Genomic DNA, 18,593 nt, shown 5'->3' with positions numbered 1-18,593 from the left:
AATGGCCATACCAGAACCCAGCTGCGCTGCAGGAGCCCAGAGGCCTGAGGAAGAGAAAGCTGCAGGGGCAGGGCAGGAGAGCAGGGCCTGAGGCTGCAGGGGGCTGGAGTCCCCAGAAGGTGAGAGAAGGAGGGGCCGGGCTGGGGCATGCTGGGAGAAGAGGCTTGGGGGAAGGAGGAGACTCTTGGATGGTGGGGCTTTGCCAAGCTCAGTGGACACTTTTCCCACTTGAATTAAAACTGTAAAACTTCCTTCCCTGGATCTGTCACCAGACAAGTCCTGAGAGCACAAGGGCCATGACTCCAGGGAGCAAGAAAAGGAAAACGGTCAGGCAGCTCCAGGGGTGGGGGCACCCGCTGCCCCTTCCCAAGAGCCCCTTCTAAGCAGTATTTGTGGGAGCAGGGGAGATAGGTCGTAGCCGTCACGGCCTAGCTCAGTGGGGGCACAGATGTGGGCCTGGGACTGATGACCAAGCAACTGACAGAAGCACCTTGCCCCAGTCTCTGGGGTGGCCCGGTCTCTCCACTTGGCTCCTAGGCTGGCAGGCCTTCAGAAACACACCCAAGGTCAGAGAGTGCGGGACCCAAATTTGAATCTAAGGGTGCCCGACTGGGAGAGCAGTTGGTGGGGCTTCAGGTGTCAGAGGCCTGACCCCTAGCAGGGAATCTCTAATGCAAGTGAGCACCCTCTGAAGCTGTGGGAAAACTCACCTCGCTGGTTTTGGGAACCAGCCCGGTTCTGCCTGTGGAGGGGGGTGGGGGTGTGCAGCTCTGGCCTGGCGCTGGCCCTCCCCTGCTTTTCAGAACATGGATTGGGCAGCAGTCTGGGCCCAGCTGAAGGCAGCGCTGCTGGAAGGTGTGGATGAGTCCAATGACACAGCTGACATGAGTTACATCTTTACAGCTTTAATCCAGCGGGCCAGAACCCTGGCCAGTGGGGCGGTCAGAGAGGAGGGCAACCGCCAGCTGCTGCTAAAGCCTCCTCCCTGCCCCCACCCCAGCCCACAGTGGGCAAACAGGAGGGCCCCAGCCTTCTGGGCTGGAATCCTAGGAGCAGAGGGACGATTTGAAAGCAGGGGCTGTGACCCGGGCTATCACCTCCCTCCCTTGTCCTCAGTAAAATTAGCCCACCAACCCCAAACCCTCCCCCCGACCCCTCACTCATGGCCTAGTTCCAGCTTGGCTCCTGTTCCACTTCCTGGGGCTCTGTCCCAGTAGGGCCCAGTATTTGGCTTGGTCTGGGGCCTGGTGACTAGAGGGCCCCTGCCCACCCCCGGGGCCAGATGCAGGGACAGGATGAGGACATCTTCCAAGGTTGGCATCACTGAAGGGGCAGCAGAGACACGGCTGGTTCCTCAGGCTGCTGGGTAAGAGGGCTGTGGTGGCACATAGGGAGGAGGAGCTGGAAGCCAAGGAGACAGGGTGAGGGTCAGTCAGCTGTGGCATGGGAGGGCACGAAGCACACTTCCGTCCCCGGGGTACATGGGGCCACGGGGAAGAGCTGGCCTGGAGGCTGCCAGCTGGAGGAGGAGGAGGTCTGGAAGGGGAATCTGGGAGTGGGGGGCGCAGGGGAGGCCCTAGAGCAAGGGGTCGGGCAGGGCGCAGTGGGAGGGCTCCAGGCTGCTCACTCACCTGCAGGGTTGTAGATCGGGGGCCCGGCGGGGTACATTGGGTACTGTGGAGCAGGACCGCTAGGGGGGTACATGAAGCCAGGCTGTGGGGGTGCAGAGCCAGCTTTGGGGTCCTGGGGGTATGGGTATACTGGCTGTACTGGGATCCCTGTCATTGGAATCTCCTGGCCTAGATGGGGGAATAAAGATTAGCATTCAGAGATCCACCTCCCTTAGAAAACCTTCTCCTGCCCGGGAAACCAAGGCAAGCAGCGCACCCTGGGGCGGCCCTCTGGCAGGCTCCAGGCTGGCCACCTGCGGCCTCCGAGACTCAGCCTGGCAGACTGAGCAGGGGGCTGTGCACAGGGCCCAGCCGGTCAATCTGTGTTTAGCAAGTTTGCTCCCCTCAGCAGGTTTCAGAGACCTCATGAGTCAGGGAGCACAGCCCAAGGAATGTTCGTCCCACTTGGGCAAGGAGGGGAGAGTTCCAGGGCTGGTGTCCTGTCATCTGGCAGAGCTGCCACCCAGGGGGTCCTCTCCTAGCTCTTCCCTCCCACACTGATCTCCCATGTGGCATTGCTGTCCCCATGCCCATCAGGTTTGGGGATAGGCGCAGTCACATGGCAACACTCGGGCACACCAGTCCACGTTCACCACTACAGAGCCACCCCGTGCGCTTACTGAGCGTGGCGTGTGCGTGCACATACCCACTGCACACTCAACGTGGATAGGCCGCACTTCCGTGCACGTCTGAATATTCATGAGCGTGAACATACACGTACGCACAGCCTGATTCTCCCACATACCCTGGGCACATCCTAATATTCATGGGCTTACAAGCTTTTTCTGGGTTCTCAGGCCGGCAGGAGTGTGTGTACAGAGGTGTATACACACTACTCCAGACACACCAGTCCCGGAACTCTCTGGTGCCCATTACGGGACTCGGCCTACTTTGTCTTGGGCCCATCTTGCCCAATACCACGTGTACCTTCAAATGGACTCTGGAGCTGCTGGCGCCGGCGGTACAGGTAGCAACAGGAGCAGAGGAAGCAGCAGATGGTGGTGGCAACCACAGCAACAAAGAGGATCACAGCCGAGGCGATGCCTGCGATGGTCTTGGGACTTTAGACAAAGAACAGGTCCTCTCACCTGCCAGCACTCACAGGGGGTCCTCATCATGCTGGCTCTACCGCCTGGCCAGCAGGGGGGCCGCAGCAAGCCGAGGTTTGGGGTTCCTTGTGGGGCTCTGCCCAGTCCCTGTGGAGGAGATCTCAGGGGACCTCCACTTCCAAGAGGCTCTGCTGCCTGGCCGGCCAGTGCGAGGCATGCTGGGATTTGTAGTGCCCCTGCGCTGCTTCCACGTCTCAGCTCAACTCATTGGACTTACAATACGCTAACAATGAAAGGACCCTTGGCAACAATCTAAAGCCACTGTTTGAAACCTTACTTTAATCACAAGTCTCTTTATATCTGTTTTATGTATTAGCGATCCCCTTCAAAAAAAAAAAAAGGTTGAGAATCATTAATTCTGGCAACCTGCTCATTTTATGAAGAGGAAACAGTGACCCATAGAGGGGCAGTGTCTTCCCCAAGATCACGCAGCTAGCAAGAAGGGGACTCCGGAGTCAAGCCCCAGCGTCTGCCTTGGTGCCAGATCTTCTTCCACGAAGCTACACTGCAGGCCGGGTGTTAGCCCTGCACCCTCCCTCCCCAAGACCTGAGGGACCAAGGGGAGGGCTCCAGAAAGAACCGGGAAACACCTAGGCCAGCCCAAGCCCGTGAAGGAACTAACACGCCTGTTCTGGAGCTCCCAGGCACCAGCATGACCACTAGCTCTGTCACCAGGTGGAGTGACTCGATGCCGCTAGGGATGTGGAGGTGGACCTGGAGAGGAGGCAGGAGCTGGGGAGGGAGGCAGGGGAGGCTGTTGAGAGGAGGATGGAGAGGGGTGCGGTGCGTAGGCAGGAGCCCACCTGAAGGCCAGGCAGTGCTTCTGCTGCCGCTCGGTGATGAGCAGGCTCAGGTCCCTGCAGCAGTACCGGTGGTAGCAGGTCCCGCAGCAGAAGGTGAAGAACTCGCAGTTAAAGCCCGGATGCCAGGAGCCATTCCGGTCCAGGTACCACAGGCAGTCCTCGCCGGCCAGCGCTGTGGGCGGGAGCGGGGGTGCCCGGTGGCCACACTCAGCCCCACTCCCCGGTGGTCTCCAGCCCATGGCTCCCGGAATCTGAGCCTGCCCCTTGTCTCCACCCTGGGAGTCTCGGTTCCTGAGCCCCGGAGGCTTCTCCCTGGGGCCGACCCCGCGGCCCGGGGTCAGCTTCCCGGGGTGGCCCGGCCTCCCGCTCTCCGTCCTCCCGCTCCTGCGGACCCCGCGGCGGCGAGGGCATGCGGCGCCGGGCGCCCCGGGCTCGGGCCGGCCCTCCCTTTCCTCCGCCCCCGCCCCGCCGCCGCCCGGCTCCGCATCCCCTTACCCAAGGGAGCCCCCAGCACCAACAGGGCGACGGCGGCGAGCGGCGCGGCCTCGCGGAAGCCCGCGGAGGGCATGGCGGGGCTGGGTCGGCCGGGCGGCCGCCGGGAGAGGGCCCGCAGCACGAAGCCGGCCGGCGGGAGCTGCGGCGGGGCCCAGCCAGCGGCCGGGCTCGGGCACCTCTCCCGCCTCCTTCGGGGGCGGGACTAAGCGCCCCACCCGCAGAAACCCGGCCCGCGCCGCCCAGGGGCCACCCACCAGCGACGCCCACCCAGCGCTCGCTCCGGGGCTGGGCGCCCCTCACCCCGCGGAACACTGCCCCGCTTCCCCTGTCCCCGGCTCCACGGTGGCTCCTCCGGTCAGAGCCACCGTGGGCACAGCAGGCAGCTGGGCACTGAGGCCGGGGAGGCCTGGCTGGGCCCTGGGCCCGCCCCCGGCCTAGGCCCAATCACTGTGTCTGATCTCGGAAGCCCTGATCCTGGTGCCACCTCCGAATGCCCAGACACGCGGGCCAACCCTGGAGGGGCAGGGCCGGACCATCCCCTATGCGGGGACCTCTTCTGCCCTCGTGTCCAGCCTGGGACATCCTGTGGGGGGGCGATGGCGAGGGAAAGAGGCTAGGAGTTGCCCCGCCCCCATTCCCAGAACACAGGCACCCATTGAGAGGCAGTTTCAGAGCTGCTTTGTCCCCAGCGGTGCCCACAGGCCTGGACCCTGCCAGCTGCACTGGCTCCCTAAGATGGCCCCTTCCCCCTCCAAGTGGCCAGCGCTGACATGCACCAGCCCATGGCCTCAGCAGCAGGGTGGGAGGCCTCTGGGCCATCTGGGACCCATCCAGTAAGACACTCTGCACAGTGAAAACCCTTCTCTTCACAGAGCGCGCCCAGGAAACCAAGGCAAGCACCGCACCCGGGGCGGCCCTCTGGCAGGCTCCGATACCTTTCTGCACCAGCCAGAAGCATATTGAGGAGGCAGCAGTTAACTCAGGTGGAGACAGTGCTTTAGGGTGGGGGCAGTCAATCAATCCCCTTAGAGATTTATGCTGACTGCCAGCGACTGTGCCCCAGGAACTGCAGATCAAGCCAGAGAGAACATCAAAAGCCTACCTTAATCCCCTGCCCTGTACCGCCTTGTACAAAGCACTTCCGCACTTGGACATCTCCTTCACTGGAATCTTCCCACAGCTCCATGAGCTAAGCCGGGTTGGTAGGTGTTATCATCAATCCCATTTTACAGATAGACTGAGACTCACAGAAGTTAAAGAACTTGCTCAAGGTAATACAGCCAGTAAATGGTAGCGGCAACAGCAGGACCCAACTCTTCCGAATGAGGGTTGAGCCCCATCCCCAGCAGCAGATGGTGCAGACAGTGAGCGTTTCTGGTGTTCTGGGTGAGGGACCCAGGCTTGGTCATGGAAGGCCCAGTAGAATCTAAGTGGGGTAGGGAAGGGCAGCCAAAAGAAGAGCTGTCCCGTCCTGGCCCCATGGGTGCTGGCGCACCCACCCAGGAGAGCTGGACTACAGAGAGGAAGTTGCTGGTAGCCTGATGGGCTGGCAAGACTATGCCGCCGCAGGACACAGTCATGAATGTATAGCAGCAGAGGGACAAGGAGACACGCCTCTCAATCCACCACCCCCTACACAAGTGCGTCCATTGCCATCCGTCTCCGTCCTACACCAGGAGCTCCATGACTGCAGGGACCATGTGGCCGTGTTCACTGTTGTCACCCAGCCCTAGACATAGGTGCTCAGTCGTCGCTGGTAGACCCTCAGATGAAGGGCTGTCTCTCCTGTCTGAGGCTGACTCTCTCGTCTGTACCCGTGCCCCATCTCATCTGTCCCTTCATTATTACTTCTCTGGAGTGTCTTTAGCTTCTCCCTTCTCACCAGCTTCTCTTCCCTAGGAAAATGAAATTCCGTCTTTACTACTAAAAAAAAAACCAAAAAACCAAACCACGTGCTTCCTGAAACCCACCCCTCTCTAGTTACTTTTCTGTTTTTCTTCTTTTTCCTCCAATTAGTCCTCCTCAAAACTTGTACCCCTGGCTGACACTTCCAGCTCACAATAAGACCTAGCTCTGACCAACACCATCAGTGATTCTCTAATTGCCAAAGTCTAGGAAAGCTTTGCAGTCCATGGGATGGGAGGTGATTAGACCTCTTCCTATCAGAGCAGACTGAGCCAGGCCCGGGCATTGCTGCGGCCCGCCTTACCTCCCCAGCAGGCCCCAGAGCCTCCATCCACCCCACCATCTGGCCATGGAGGCTCCTGCCCCGCTTTTGTCTGGCTGGTGGTTTGAGTTGAGCCATTCTGAGATAAGGGAAACTCCCTTCCTTTCCTGATTCCTGCCTCTCTCCGACCAGAGGAAAGGAAGGGAGTTTCCAGAGAGCGCTCTCCTTAGCGGAGCCCTCCTTTTCCTCCCTGCCCAGCTTCTGGCAGCCCAAACTCTGCAGACAGGTAATTACATATTCCTTCCATCCATAGGACCCTGAGTTCTTTCCTCTGTCTGACTTAATCTGCCACACCCTCTCTGGGGAGCCTTGGACACGCTGATTTTCCTTGCAGTCCGCAGCTGGGGAAAGCAAGGCCCGGGAGCACGCGGACCTTGGCCAAGGGCTCACAGCTTAGTTGGGGACTGAAGGACCCCAGGTCTCCTGGCTCCCACTGCCCTAAAATAAACAAACATCTCTCCTAAATCAGAACGTTTTTCCTGGTGTCTAGCTTTAATCTTTCTTATAAATGAAAGGCTGTGTCTCCTGGGTCTGTTCTTTCGGTGGGAGGGACCTGTGGGTGGAAGGTGGTGAAGGACAGTGGGATCGGACTCACTGCTGCCCAGCCACTGGTAAGAGGGAGCACTCTTCCCCGGAGGGATTTCTACCAATGCTTTTGTAGGATTGCCTCTCCCAGAATGCCAGGCTTCAGCCTATATGTAGAGTGCCCAGGACAGGCTGAGCCTCAGGGAAGAGTGGGCATAGCCAGGCAGGCTTGGATGGCGTCCGTGAGTAGGCCCCTGCTCAGGCGTACCCTGAGCTGCGGGAGCGGCAGCAGGCCCGGGCAGCCAGGGCCTGGCCTCAGGAGCGCAGACGAGCCAGTGGGGAGATGGGGAGGGCCAGGTTATCTTTAAATGGCACCTTACTCAGCCTGCGCTCTGCCAGCTGGGCAGGGTGGGGGCAGACAGTGTTATTTTGGGATCCGAGGGTAAGGGAGGAGGCAGGCTCTGTTTATAGCTCTCCCCTGTCTGTCCCTACTCCCTCTCTTAGGAAGAGTTGGGGCCACGGACCTCTCCAGCTGACCCTTTCCATCCTGGGGTCTCTGCTTTCAGCCTAGCTCTGTTAACCAGCCGCACGGATGGGAGTGTTGAATCTGCAGAGGGTATTTCTTGGCAAGACCAGCTCTGCAAGGGCAGGTTTAGGTAGTGAGAATTGCGTATGACTTGGGATTAGACTCATAATAGCTAACATTAATACTCACTATGAGGCAACACTATGAAGTGCTTTGTGTTATATTGACTTTATTTAATCCTCACCATTACTCCGTGAAACAGACACTAATATTATACCTGTTCTGTGGATTAGGAAGTGGAGATACAGACAGTTTAGGTAGCTTGCCCAAAGTCACGAAGTGGGCAAGTGGCAGAGGCAGGGTGCAAACCCAGACAGTTTGGCTCCAGAGCCCGCTCTCTGAACCACTAACTAGATGTGAGTCCTGCTCTGCCACTTACTGGCTCTATAATCTTAAATAAACGACCCAACCCTTCTTGTCTTGGTTTTGCATTTGGAAGCGAACTATGGTTCAGTTCAGCCCACTAGAATCCCCCAGTCAGAGCTGGCGGCGGCGCTCCTGTCCATTCTCTCCCTGTTCCACGGGTAGAGAACTTAAGGTCATGCAACACAGCACAGGCAGCGGTTTCTGGGCTCTTGCTAGCAGCTTCCCTGCGTCAGGGATGAGGCCAGGGAGCTGGTGAGGGATATGAGATCAGGTATGAATTTGAGATCACAAAATCAGGTGTGGAAGAAATACATTTATTTTCTTTTAATCAAAATAGATGAGAATGAGTCTCTATCCTGCTGCCTGGCTTGTCGTTATGGTTTGCTCCGCCTTCTGGGATCACTGAAAGGTCCTGGGGTCCCACACGGTGCAAAACACTGGGGCGGGCCCTCTAGGCCTCGGTCCGCACAAGTTCTGCCCGATACGTTTATAAGCCTGAAAATCTAGCAGTGTTGGTGTGTGGGCCCCAGGCACAGGGACCTTTCCAGGGAGCCTTGGTGACCAGGGTCCAGCATCCCCAGGGACTCCATGCAACCTTTTCTCCAGAAAGTTCTCTCATGTCCAGGTTCTCTGCCAGGATCAGGCAGAGTCCTCACCACCCATAGATAGGCCCCATGGACTTCTTTGTCCCCTACTTGTCTTTTGGGACTACCCCCCTTTCTCTTCCCCTCTTCCTTTAGGACCTTGGGCCTAATCTCGGGCCACTAGAGCTTTCCCCATAGGGTACAGAAGCACGGCCATCCCAAGCAGTCTTGCTTTCCACCCTGCAAAAGCGACTAAGGAAGGAAATGCAGACTTTGGGTTTGTTCTTGCACTATGTGGAGGGAAAAAATCTAGTGAAAGCCAACTAGTACATGAAAAATTTATAATGTCCTGCAGATAACCACGGAAAACTGTTTGGCAGGTGGAAGGCAAGCGCTGGGGCCACCACCTGTTCCTCTCCTGTCCCCCAGGCAGGGCTGCGTGCTACAGTCCCTTCCTCAGAGCTGTCCTCGCAAGCGCTCGCCGAGACCCTAATTTAGCAGCAGAGTCTGTGAAACAGAATTGAGTCACAGTTTAACCCAGTGAGTCAGGGAGACTGCGCCACACATGGCTCCCGTGACAGGTGGGGGTACAGGACGAGAAACTTTCTACCATTTCAGGTTTCCATTAAGTCATCTTTAATTCAAACTGCAATCTTGTGAGGTAGACGCTAGTTTCCCATTTTACAGATGAGGAACAGAGGCTGGGAGGGAACGTCACTTGCCCCAGCCCCTCACGTTCCAGCTACGTAGTCTCGCCGACTCACAACAACACAAGGCCTCCTGGTCAGGCCAGTGCTTCCTCACTGTTTTTCTTCCTGCAGCACATTTGCTACAAAATCACGTATTCCACACGGGGATAACAAACCTACTGTAATTTGCAATTTTAAGAAACCAGCAATAACGCCACCCTTTTCTCACCTACTCAAAAGAAGTAAAAAAAAAACTGGAATGTGAGGGTCCTCATGAGATGGCTAATGTTGGCTTGTACCATCTGTCAGAGAAAGGTAAATCATTCACGAATTTTGGAATTTTATTAACGATTACTTCTGGCTGCTTTGTTACTGGAATCCCGGCAAAGCACGGTGAAGACCTAGTCTAGACCCCCGTGCGAATGGGGTTTTCCGCAACGGAGCTGACTGCTAGCTGGAGCTCCGGTCTCCGGTTGGCCTTGCGTTGACAGGGAGGAAGTCCTTTCAACACTGCGAGACAATCCCTTCCACAGCGGTTACTCTGGAAAATCCTACTGATCTACCCTGTCAACATTTCCCAATCCATCTCTCCCCGTCTATCACCTTTAGTTACCACCTTGGGCCAGGCCCTGGGTTCTCCCGCTCGGACTGCCGTGGCGGCTTCCAGACTGCATCCCTTCCTCCGCCTACCACTCCTTCAACCCGGGTTCGGAGTCACCCTTCTAGTAATGTTTGGATGACAGCACACTTCCTGAGATGCAAACCTGATCGTGTCACCTCTCCGCTTAAAACTCTTGGTGGCCTCCCATTCTCTAGAAGAGGCCGTGCAGGACCCTTCGCCATCTGGCCCTCACTTGTCCTTCCAGCTTTATGTCTGGCTGAGACGTCCATGAAACATAAATTGTAATACTTTTAATGTGCTTATAAGCTCTGAAAAAACAATTGTTTCATTATGGTCTTTTCTTAAACACTTTCTCTGAAACGTCCTACCCCACCCTTACCTGCCTGGCAAATGTACAGCAGAGGCAAGACAGAGAATCGGTAGTAAGTACAAGCTGTTTGGATGGTTATCACATACTTGCAGTGCGACCTTCGGCAGGTACCATTTAATATCTCTGCCTCAGTTTCATCAATCTGTAAAATGGGGTAAGCAAAATGACGTATTTTGTAAGGTTAGCAGGTGGTCTAAGAGACAATTCAAGTATAAGTATTTAGCACAGCCACTGGCACTGAAGTGCTCCCGAAACCCGAGCAGGTATTCCTGCCCCTTGCAAGTGCTCAGGTCGAGGGTCTCCTCCCTGCGACCTTCCCTGACTCTGCCCCCTCATTATTAGCCAGTCCCATTTTGGGGCAGTAGGAACTGTTCACAGTGCTTAACTTCTCTCAGAGTAGCCCCTGTATTTATCATCACACTATAGATGCTCCTTGACTTATAATGGGGTGGGGTTAAGGACCGATAAACCCTTCGCAAGCTGAAAATATTTTAAGTCAAAAATGCATTTAATACACCTAATCTACTGAACATTATAGCTTAGCCCAGCCTACCTTAAACTCACTCAGAACACACACATTAGCCTACACTTGGGCAAAATTATCTAACACAAAGCTTTTTTTTTTTTAATAATAAAGCATTGAGTATTTCATGTAATTTATTGAATCCTGTACTGAAAATGAAAAACAGAATGATTGTATGGATACTTGAAGTATGGTTCCTACTGAATGTGTATAGCTTTTGCACCATGATAAAATTGAAAAATTGGAAGTCAAACCGTCTGAGGATTATATTTATTTCTGATCCCCCACTAGACCCGCTCCTTGAGGGAAGGAGCCAAGTCTCTCCAGCATTTAGCACTGGCCTTGCATGTCTAATAGAGGTTTGACGTCCAGTGATACTGAAAAGAGAGTAGCCAGAAATTGGCCTTTTGTTTATTATCTACGTATTGGTCACAGGTCTGCCTGGCTGGGGTTAGAAAGTGTAGTATGTTTTCCACTGGACAATCCCTTAATTTCCAAAGCAGTGTCCAGGTCTTCTCCAAACTGAGCATTCTCAGCTCCTGTAAGCTTCTTTCCCTTGACACAATTTAGGCACTCTATGTCTTGGTTTTCCTCTTACAGAGGGCTCATCTGTCAGGGAGCCTCTTGGTGAGCACTGGAACAGAGCATCTAGGACAGGCACAGAAGACTGAAAGGATCGTCTGCACTATTCCAGCCTGGGACTACACTGGAGTTTTGGAGACACATTAACAGATCCTGGCATAATAAACTCCACTACTGGCACACAACAGTTAGTGAGAAAGCAGTATTCTGTAGTCCTCAACTGTTTCCATAGATACTATTGTCAGTCTGCATTCACTGAAACCACATTACGATTCTGTTCATTTTTGTAGCTTGTAGAGATATTTGTTTGGATCCTAAATTGTCATCCTTCCCAGGGGTTTTCTATTATCTAAAAATTTGATCAGGCCAGGCGAGGTGGCTCACGCCTATAATCTTAGCACCCTGGGAGGCCAAGGCGGAAGGATCACTTGAGTTCAGGAGTTCAAGACCAGCCTGAGCGAGACCCCTGTTTCTACAAAAAATAGAAAAATTAGCTGGGCCTGGTTGTGCACGCCTGTAGTCCCAGCTACTTGGGAGGCTGAGGCAGGAGGATCACTTGAGCCCAGGAGTTTGAGGTTGTAGTGAGTTATGACAACACCACTGCGCTTCAGCCTGGGCAACAGAGACCCTGTCTTAAAAAAAAAAAAAAAAATTGATAGGCATTCCTCCTTATCTAGTATTATTTCTTGTATAAATTGCTTCAAATTCTTTTGTTGAATGGGTAAAAAAACCCTCATCCATCATTAATATTAGAGGGGCCAAGGACAGAACCCCGGGGGTCCATCATCAGAAGCCATCCCACAATGGGTTAATTTGTAGTTCGGTAGTTGGCGGTCAGTTACCAACTTCTCTATCTTCTCAATGCTTTGACTTTACTGTGTCCAGATTATTTTATCTAGTTAACAAAATTAAAGAAGACTATAAGGCCAGTTTGGCATCACTTGTTCTTAATGAACATCTATTAATTTTAAATCCGTTACTTTTTCCATCTCTCTTATTTATCTGCTTTTGAGTCATCTGTTGTAGTTTCATCCTTTCCAATCAATGTCACTTACAGGTCTGTGACTTGTGATATCAGCTTCCTTTCTTGGACTTTTAACTTCTTTTCAGTCTTCTAGCGATTCTTCCATTTTCCCTTCTGTTCCCTCCACTAAGAGCTCCCCAGTCTCCTGGGGAAACCCCTTCGTGTCCCAGCTGCTGGGTGTTCACCAGTCAGGAGACTGAAGCAGCTTAGTGTTCTCCTATTACCTCATTTGTCTTACCTTGAACTTCAATTCCTTCTAACCAGTTAGCCCTGCCCTTTTCAGACCGAAGCCAGTTCTCTCTGGCCACAAAGACAGGAGACAAAATAGTGGCTAGAGTTCAACCTTCTGTCAACACCACTGGCCTCCGACAGATCTTTTTTCTTTCTGCTGACACTGGACATAGTCTCTTTGAATTCTTTTCCTCATCAACAGAATGGGAATAATATCTACTCTGTGTGCCTGTTATAAAGGTTAAATAAGATAATGCATATGGAAATGCGCTGGAAACACACGATGTACATACCAAAGGGTCCAAGACCCTCTGCTCTTAACTACAGCTGTATGTTTGTTAGCCAGGGTGGCCTCCAAGTGATAGCAGGGCCCTTTCCTCAGGACTCTTGAGGAAAGGCCCAGTCCTCTCCAAAAATCAGCATGAGAAGAGCAGGAAGAGAGGACCCCTGCCAAGGGACTCAGGACTACTTTTGGCACTAGATATAGACTGTTTTTCTAATTAGCAGGTGCAGAGGGGCCCATGTCATTCTCAGTCTATGTGTGGGAGTCCCAAGCCTTTCCAAACTCAACAGTTCAGTGCTGCTGGCACGAGACCATTCTTTGGTGCCAAAATAGAGGCCAACAGCTTTGTGGAATGGCTGCTACCTTCAGCACCAGACCCAGCTGGCACTGTCTTAGATCACTATGGAGCAAGTCTCCAAGGCTCAGACGGTGGTTTTCTGAGCACCACTTGGTAAGATCTGTCATCATTTCTCCAGTATCAGTGACTTCCCCAATTCAAGGGAGAAAAGCAGCTCAGGCAGAGGCAGTATTAGCCTCAGAACCTGGCTAACAGTGGACAACTGTCAACACACCCTCAGGCTTTCCACAGATGGTCACTTCAACTCAACTACCCCCAGCTCAGTCACCGAGGTTGAACACTAGGGACACCTAGTGGCGAGAACTCATTACTAGCTACTGTAGGTTTCCTCAACAGTCCAATAGAGTACATGCCCACAGTGGGCCCCTCTCCTTGAGAAGGGACATTCAAATTTACTTTATATTCTATTTCCCCTCTGTGAGAACATCAACCTAAAGAAATATTCTGTAGCTATTAAAAATGGGGCACCAGAAGTGGGCACTATCCAAACAAAGGAACGCTGAGCTTCTTCCTTCCCTTGATTTCTTATTTACTCTTTGAACCCACAACTAAATTTCCCAATTAAGGGACCTCCCTTAAAAATATGTGCCTGGACAATGCCAGCTCCCTCAGAATCACTTTGAGCTAGGTTTGCCGAAACACGCCAGAATGTCGAAATAGGCTCCACCTAATCCCTTTTCCTCCTATTTTTGACTCTCCTTCTAAAGGGAACAGAAGGCAAAGAGGTGCTAAGACACCTTATACCATGTGACTAAATTCATTTGTACAGATTACTTTACTGTCCTAGAAAAATACACGTTGCAAATTTGAGGGCTACAACTTAACCACTTTAGAGGCTTCCTGAGGGAGAGGGGACACTTTGAATATCAGACTCCGTGGTAACGTGTGGGAGAGGCATATTAAATATAGTTGGGTAAGGTGGATTTTTAAAGAGTCCTTTTTTCCCATTTTCTTTTCTTTCTAAAAAAGGAAAAACAAATTGCCATCTGTCTGGCTTATTTTGTGTGTGTGCATGTATATATAGGAACAGTTTGGGGGAGGGGCTGTGTCATGCAATGAGGCAAAAACAAGATGACTTCCTCTGGCAGAGGAGCCTTAGTGTTGTAGAAGGGAAGCAAGGCAAAGAGGTCGCTGGAGAGGGCTTAGAATGCAGCTGCTCCCGCTTGTTCCTCCTGGGAACCCAGAGCATCACCAGTCGAGGGGAGAACGAATAATGATCTCTCCAGAGGATTCCTATCTGAACACATCCGATGTCCTATGAAAGTAGACAGGTCTGTTTTAGAACATACATGGTAGTGACTTCCTGTGCTCTTGAGGCAGGGCAAAATAATCCATCAACACATAATCCTTCTGGGCAATAATGTTTCTGGACTGGCCAGCAGACAACTCTAGGAACAGAGGTGGGGGCAGAGCTGGGGAGAAAAAAGGTTCTAGAGATGGGTGTCTTCAAGGGGACTTTGAGAAATGTCCTTTGTTCCAGGATTCCTAAGTGGTGGCACTGGCGAGCTTGGTCTGAGTTGTCATCAGTGTCACTCTGCAGAGGCCAAGGGCCAAGGGTCAGGATGCCACTCTAGGCTGAGAAGAAAGTGCATCTCAAGGCCAGTGAAGGCTGCACAATGGTTTGTGGCTGGGCCAGAAGGAGCAAATGTAGAAAGGTTCCCCTGTTTAGATGCCGATGGTGTGCAGAACCCGCCTCTCGTTGTCATTAAGGTGGCCTGAGAACATTATGTAGCAGGGCTGCTGCGCAAACTGGCAGAGGAAGTCTGTGAGATATGCCTGGAGGGAAGAATAAGAGTGGCATTACTGAGGGCTCCCAAGGTCACCCATCTGCAGCGGGGTAAGAACCACCACCACGTGGTACAGGGAATGCTGCCTTTTAGACAAATGCCAGCTCCCCGAGGGATGGTCTTCTGTATTCTTGGATCTAGTTTAGGTACAATCCAGGGACAAAATTCCATAGGAAAACAAATTTTTTCCAAGGCTATATCTCATATTTCACTCCAGTGACTCTCACAACCTATCTTCAAGGAACTGGATTAAAACACTGGTATAAAACACTCAAGTACAAAGTCCCAGCCCACCCAAAGCCCTTGACCACTCAGCAAGATAGAACTCTCTCCCCTAGGCTCCCATGATGAACTATGAATGGACTTGAGCCCATACTCCTGTTTCTGTGGCTTGGGACACTAGTCACTTGTAAGACAACTTCTCTGGACACCCTCACCTGCAGATCAATCTGATAGAGAGGATCCTTCAGGGCATCAGGGTCATCTTCCTCATCATCCTCGTAGTAATCCTCCTCTGTTAGACATAGCCAACACAGGGCGTGTCAGGGCAGAGGGCCATGATCAGGCCCTGAGCGGCAACACACCACCACATGGCTGAGGCAGAAGGGGCAAGAGCCCAAGTAATGTCCCTGTGGGCCCACCTCTCCCCTTACTTGGATACCCTATTCTTGGCACCAGTGTGCAAAGAAAAGGTATTTACCATGGCTGTCCTCTTCTCCAATTGCTTACCATATTTACTTGTAGCAAGAATGTCAGATAAAAGTTGGCCAGCTAAACCATCCTCCTCTTCCTCCTCTTCTTCCTCCTGGTCCTCCCACATATCATTGGAGTCATCTACTTGGAGATGAAAAGCAGCTAGAGCATATTCATGCATTTTCCCTCCCCAGATCCAAACAGGCCAGAACAGATGGGCCTCGAGGACTTCTGCAATGTAGCCTACAGCCCCCAATGGGGAGAGAACCATTCTTTGAATGGAACAATCCAAAGTGTTCTGGTGGGAAGATAAAAGGTTGAGAGGCTTTTAAGAAGAATTAAACCAAAAAAGGGCCAATGTAGTTTGCCTCCTGGTTGACTCCCACCCCAATCTCTGTAAGAGTTCATAAGGCAGACCTGAAAAGTAACTCTTCAGAAGGCTAGCATGGTACCGGCCACAGAGTAGCCATTCATAAACCTTTTTTTTTAAATTAGTGACTTAACAAACCAAATTGATAATTCAACAATTTGTAACAAGATCTGCCAGGTTAAAATCCTCCCGGGAGTAAGGCCCTGGTGCACCTTGACTCCACTCTGCAGGAGTGGCCTGGCGGGCGGCATTGGCCTCCATGACGTTGGAGAGCTCGTTGATGATCAGCTTTAGGATCTTGACCAGCAAAGGAATGTTTGTCCAGCGCTCTGGGTCTGGGAAGGAAAGAAAAGGCTTCAAGTCAGACTGTCCCTGGGCTCACGTCCAGCAGTGTCCCTGTACACCCTGCGTTGCCACGTGCCACAGTTCACCATCCTTTAGGCTTTCCACCGCCCCTGACTATACCCAGCCACCAAAGAATGATTTAAAGTTAAATAACTTTATTCTGCTTGGTGTTGTAACAGTTCAGAATTGGGAGAGACAACAGAGTTCAGGGATTGGAATGCATAGGTTCTTGTCAGTAATAAAGCTCTAAGTCCAAGTAACTGTATAGTACTCCAGTCCCCATGACCTGCCATTTGAGAGAGAGCACAGGTGATAATAAACCTACAGCTGAAGACAGCAGCTCTGTACTCACTATCTGCAAATCACTGGAGACACAGGCTAAAAGGTAACTTGATAAAAAAACAAGCTGAATATCTGTGTCAAAGCCTCAGAATGAAGCTGTAAGCTGGGGATCCTTGCTACCTGAGACTATTTTTGTCAATTTCAACAACAGGAAGAAACTGTATGTTCTGATCCGTTGCTTACTTATAGTTTTCTGCTGCTTCTTTATCAAACTCATTGCTAACAATTGTTTTAAAAATATAGATCACAGTACATCCCTGCCCTCTACCCAGGTATCCTTAGCCCCTCGCTACGGGGAGGGGGTGGAGGGGATGGCAGCATCACGCACTTTTGGCTGACTTAGAGCGGGTACGGATGCCCTCATCCATGCTGTAGATTTCTTCCCCCTTCACACGGATGTCCTGTAGCCGTTTGTCATCTGCATTGATGCCATGCTGGAGCAGTTTACACAGTGCCACAGAGCTGGCAAGGAAAAGCCAAAAATAGGTCAGTCAGCCACCCATCCAGAATTCAGGCCAAGGAGATAAGCAATTATGTCCTAAGACCCTCTCTTTAATGGTGGAAATTCTGTTCACATCTAATTAGAAGAGATAAGAGAGTTTAGCTGAAATGCGATTCACAGTTCACGAGACGGTCAAATGAGATCTGTTCTTGAACAAAGCTAGGATGGGCAAGCATCACAATGGCTACTGATACTGTGAGGTGCAATGGGGTGATGAGAATCAGTGGCATAACAGTTCAGGATAAAAAGTCAGAAAGCTTGGGTTTATAAAGGAAAATAAGGCACTAACAGTATTTAGCTGAGTGAAGTCTGTGGCAGAGGGGGATCTCTAGCAAGAGATCAGAAATATATGGTCTACCTAGGGTGACTGTCTTTTGGGGACTTCAGGATGGCAGCTATAGGTTAGCAATAAATAAAGATGGGAAAAAGAGAACACAAGGTGCAGTGTGATACAACAACAACAATCAGTGCAGCAAGTTAGGGAGAGAAGAAGTATGAGCAGCGGCATAAGGCCCAGAGATGGGGCCTACCTAACTTTGCCTTCGTATTGTCCGTAGAACAGATGCTGTCGGCTTGTCCACTCGGCCATCACAAACTCCAGGGCAGGTTTGCCAGTAGGTCCTGGGAGGCTACACAGAAACTCCAAGAGAGGTTCCAGCTGAGTGTGCACCAGATGAGCGAACACCATGATCAGAGACTAGGAGATAACAAGAAAGACGTCTGCTTCAGGGAAATAAACTTCAGAGACATAGGAGAGGAGAGGGAATGGGCTGGTCAATCAAGAAACACAGTCTATGCACTGAGCGAACCACCCACAGGACAAGAAAATTGAGGTTTCCTTGTTCATGCTTCTTGGGCCAGAACAGATTCAAATTTACTTAATTGTTCTACAAGGATAGTAAGAGAGAGGGTAGAACCACTCAGGGCTAACATACCAATTCCCATCGCAATCAGCCAGGGGGTAGGAAAGCCCAGCTCCCCATGGTCCTCTTACCTGCATGACACTGAGTGTCTCTGCCTGCTGCATCTTACTGAGGATGGCGCGAAGAATCTGGTCTAGATTGTCCCCCAGCTCCCGCCCTGCCTTGGAGATGAGGGTGGACACGAGGCGGCCCACAAAGGCTGCAGTGAACTCTGAGGTGCGGGGGTCCAGGAGCTGGCTCACCACTTGCATCACGTACCACAGCCCATTGTGGCCCTGCTCATCATGCCACTGGGCTACCTGCTCCAGAGTCACTGACACATAGGCCCGCAAGCACTCTCCACCATTCTGGGGAGACAGGGGTGGCATGCAAAATTAGCAACCCGGGAACAGATGTCAGGAAATTCTCAGTCTGTATGGCCAAATGTTCTCAGAGGCCTAAACTTCATGAGGGTGGTAAGCCTATAGGGTTTGTGGTGGGCTCATACTACTGGACTCAAGAATTAGCTGTTACAGACATAGAGAAGTATATCTATTGGGTCAAGGACCCAATCAGCTATCTCAAAAATGCACATTTCTGATAAC

The 18,593-nt window shown here is 52.1% G+C and overlaps 2 protein-coding genes across 4 annotated transcripts in view; both read right to left on the bottom strand.

The window, feature by feature from the left end:
* Positions 1-894: 894 nt before the first annotated feature.
* SHISA4 (shisa family member 4) lies at positions 895-4,451 on the bottom strand. The gene is made up of 5 exons (XM_012655945.1): positions 4,078-4,451; positions 3,583-3,754; positions 2,598-2,731; positions 1,632-1,799; positions 895-1,401 (listed from the first exon to the last, which is right to left on the bottom strand). Exons 1-5 carry the CDS (start codon positions 4,148-4,150, stop codon positions 1,355-1,357), a joined length of 594 nt encoding a protein of 197 aa, XP_012511399.1. The 5' UTR covers positions 4,151-4,451; the 3' UTR covers positions 895-1,354.
* Positions 4,452-14,004: 9,553 nt separating this feature from the next.
* Positions 14,005-18,593, bottom strand: part of IPO9 (importin 9) — a 37,878-nt gene continuing 33,289 nt past the window's right edge. For all 3 annotated transcript variants that reach the window (XM_012655941.1, XM_012655942.1, XM_012655943.1), the window contains exons 18-24: positions 18,081-18,356; positions 17,617-17,783; positions 16,913-17,046; positions 16,110-16,232; positions 15,564-15,668; positions 15,272-15,348; positions 14,005-14,823 (exon numbers count right to left, since the gene is read on the bottom strand). In XM_012655941.1, coding sequence (XP_012511395.1) covers positions 14,713-14,823; positions 15,272-15,348; positions 15,564-15,668; positions 16,110-16,232; positions 16,913-17,046; positions 17,617-17,783; positions 18,081-18,356 — 993 coding nt within the window. In that variant the 3' untranslated portion in view covers positions 14,005-14,712. The remainder of the gene's footprint in view (positions 14,824-15,271; positions 15,349-15,563; positions 15,669-16,109; positions 16,233-16,912; positions 17,047-17,616; positions 17,784-18,080; positions 18,357-18,593) is intronic.

The sequence above is a fragment of the Propithecus coquereli genome, unplaced genomic scaffold (genome assembly GCF_000956105.1).
Source record: "Propithecus coquereli isolate 6110/MARCELLA unplaced genomic scaffold, Pcoq_1.0 Scaffold491, whole genome shotgun sequence".
NCBI lineage: Eukaryota > Metazoa > Chordata > Mammalia > Primates > Indriidae > Propithecus > Propithecus coquereli.
Note: the sequence above shows the minus strand (reverse complement) of the source record. Positions and strands in the feature narration are given on the sequence as shown.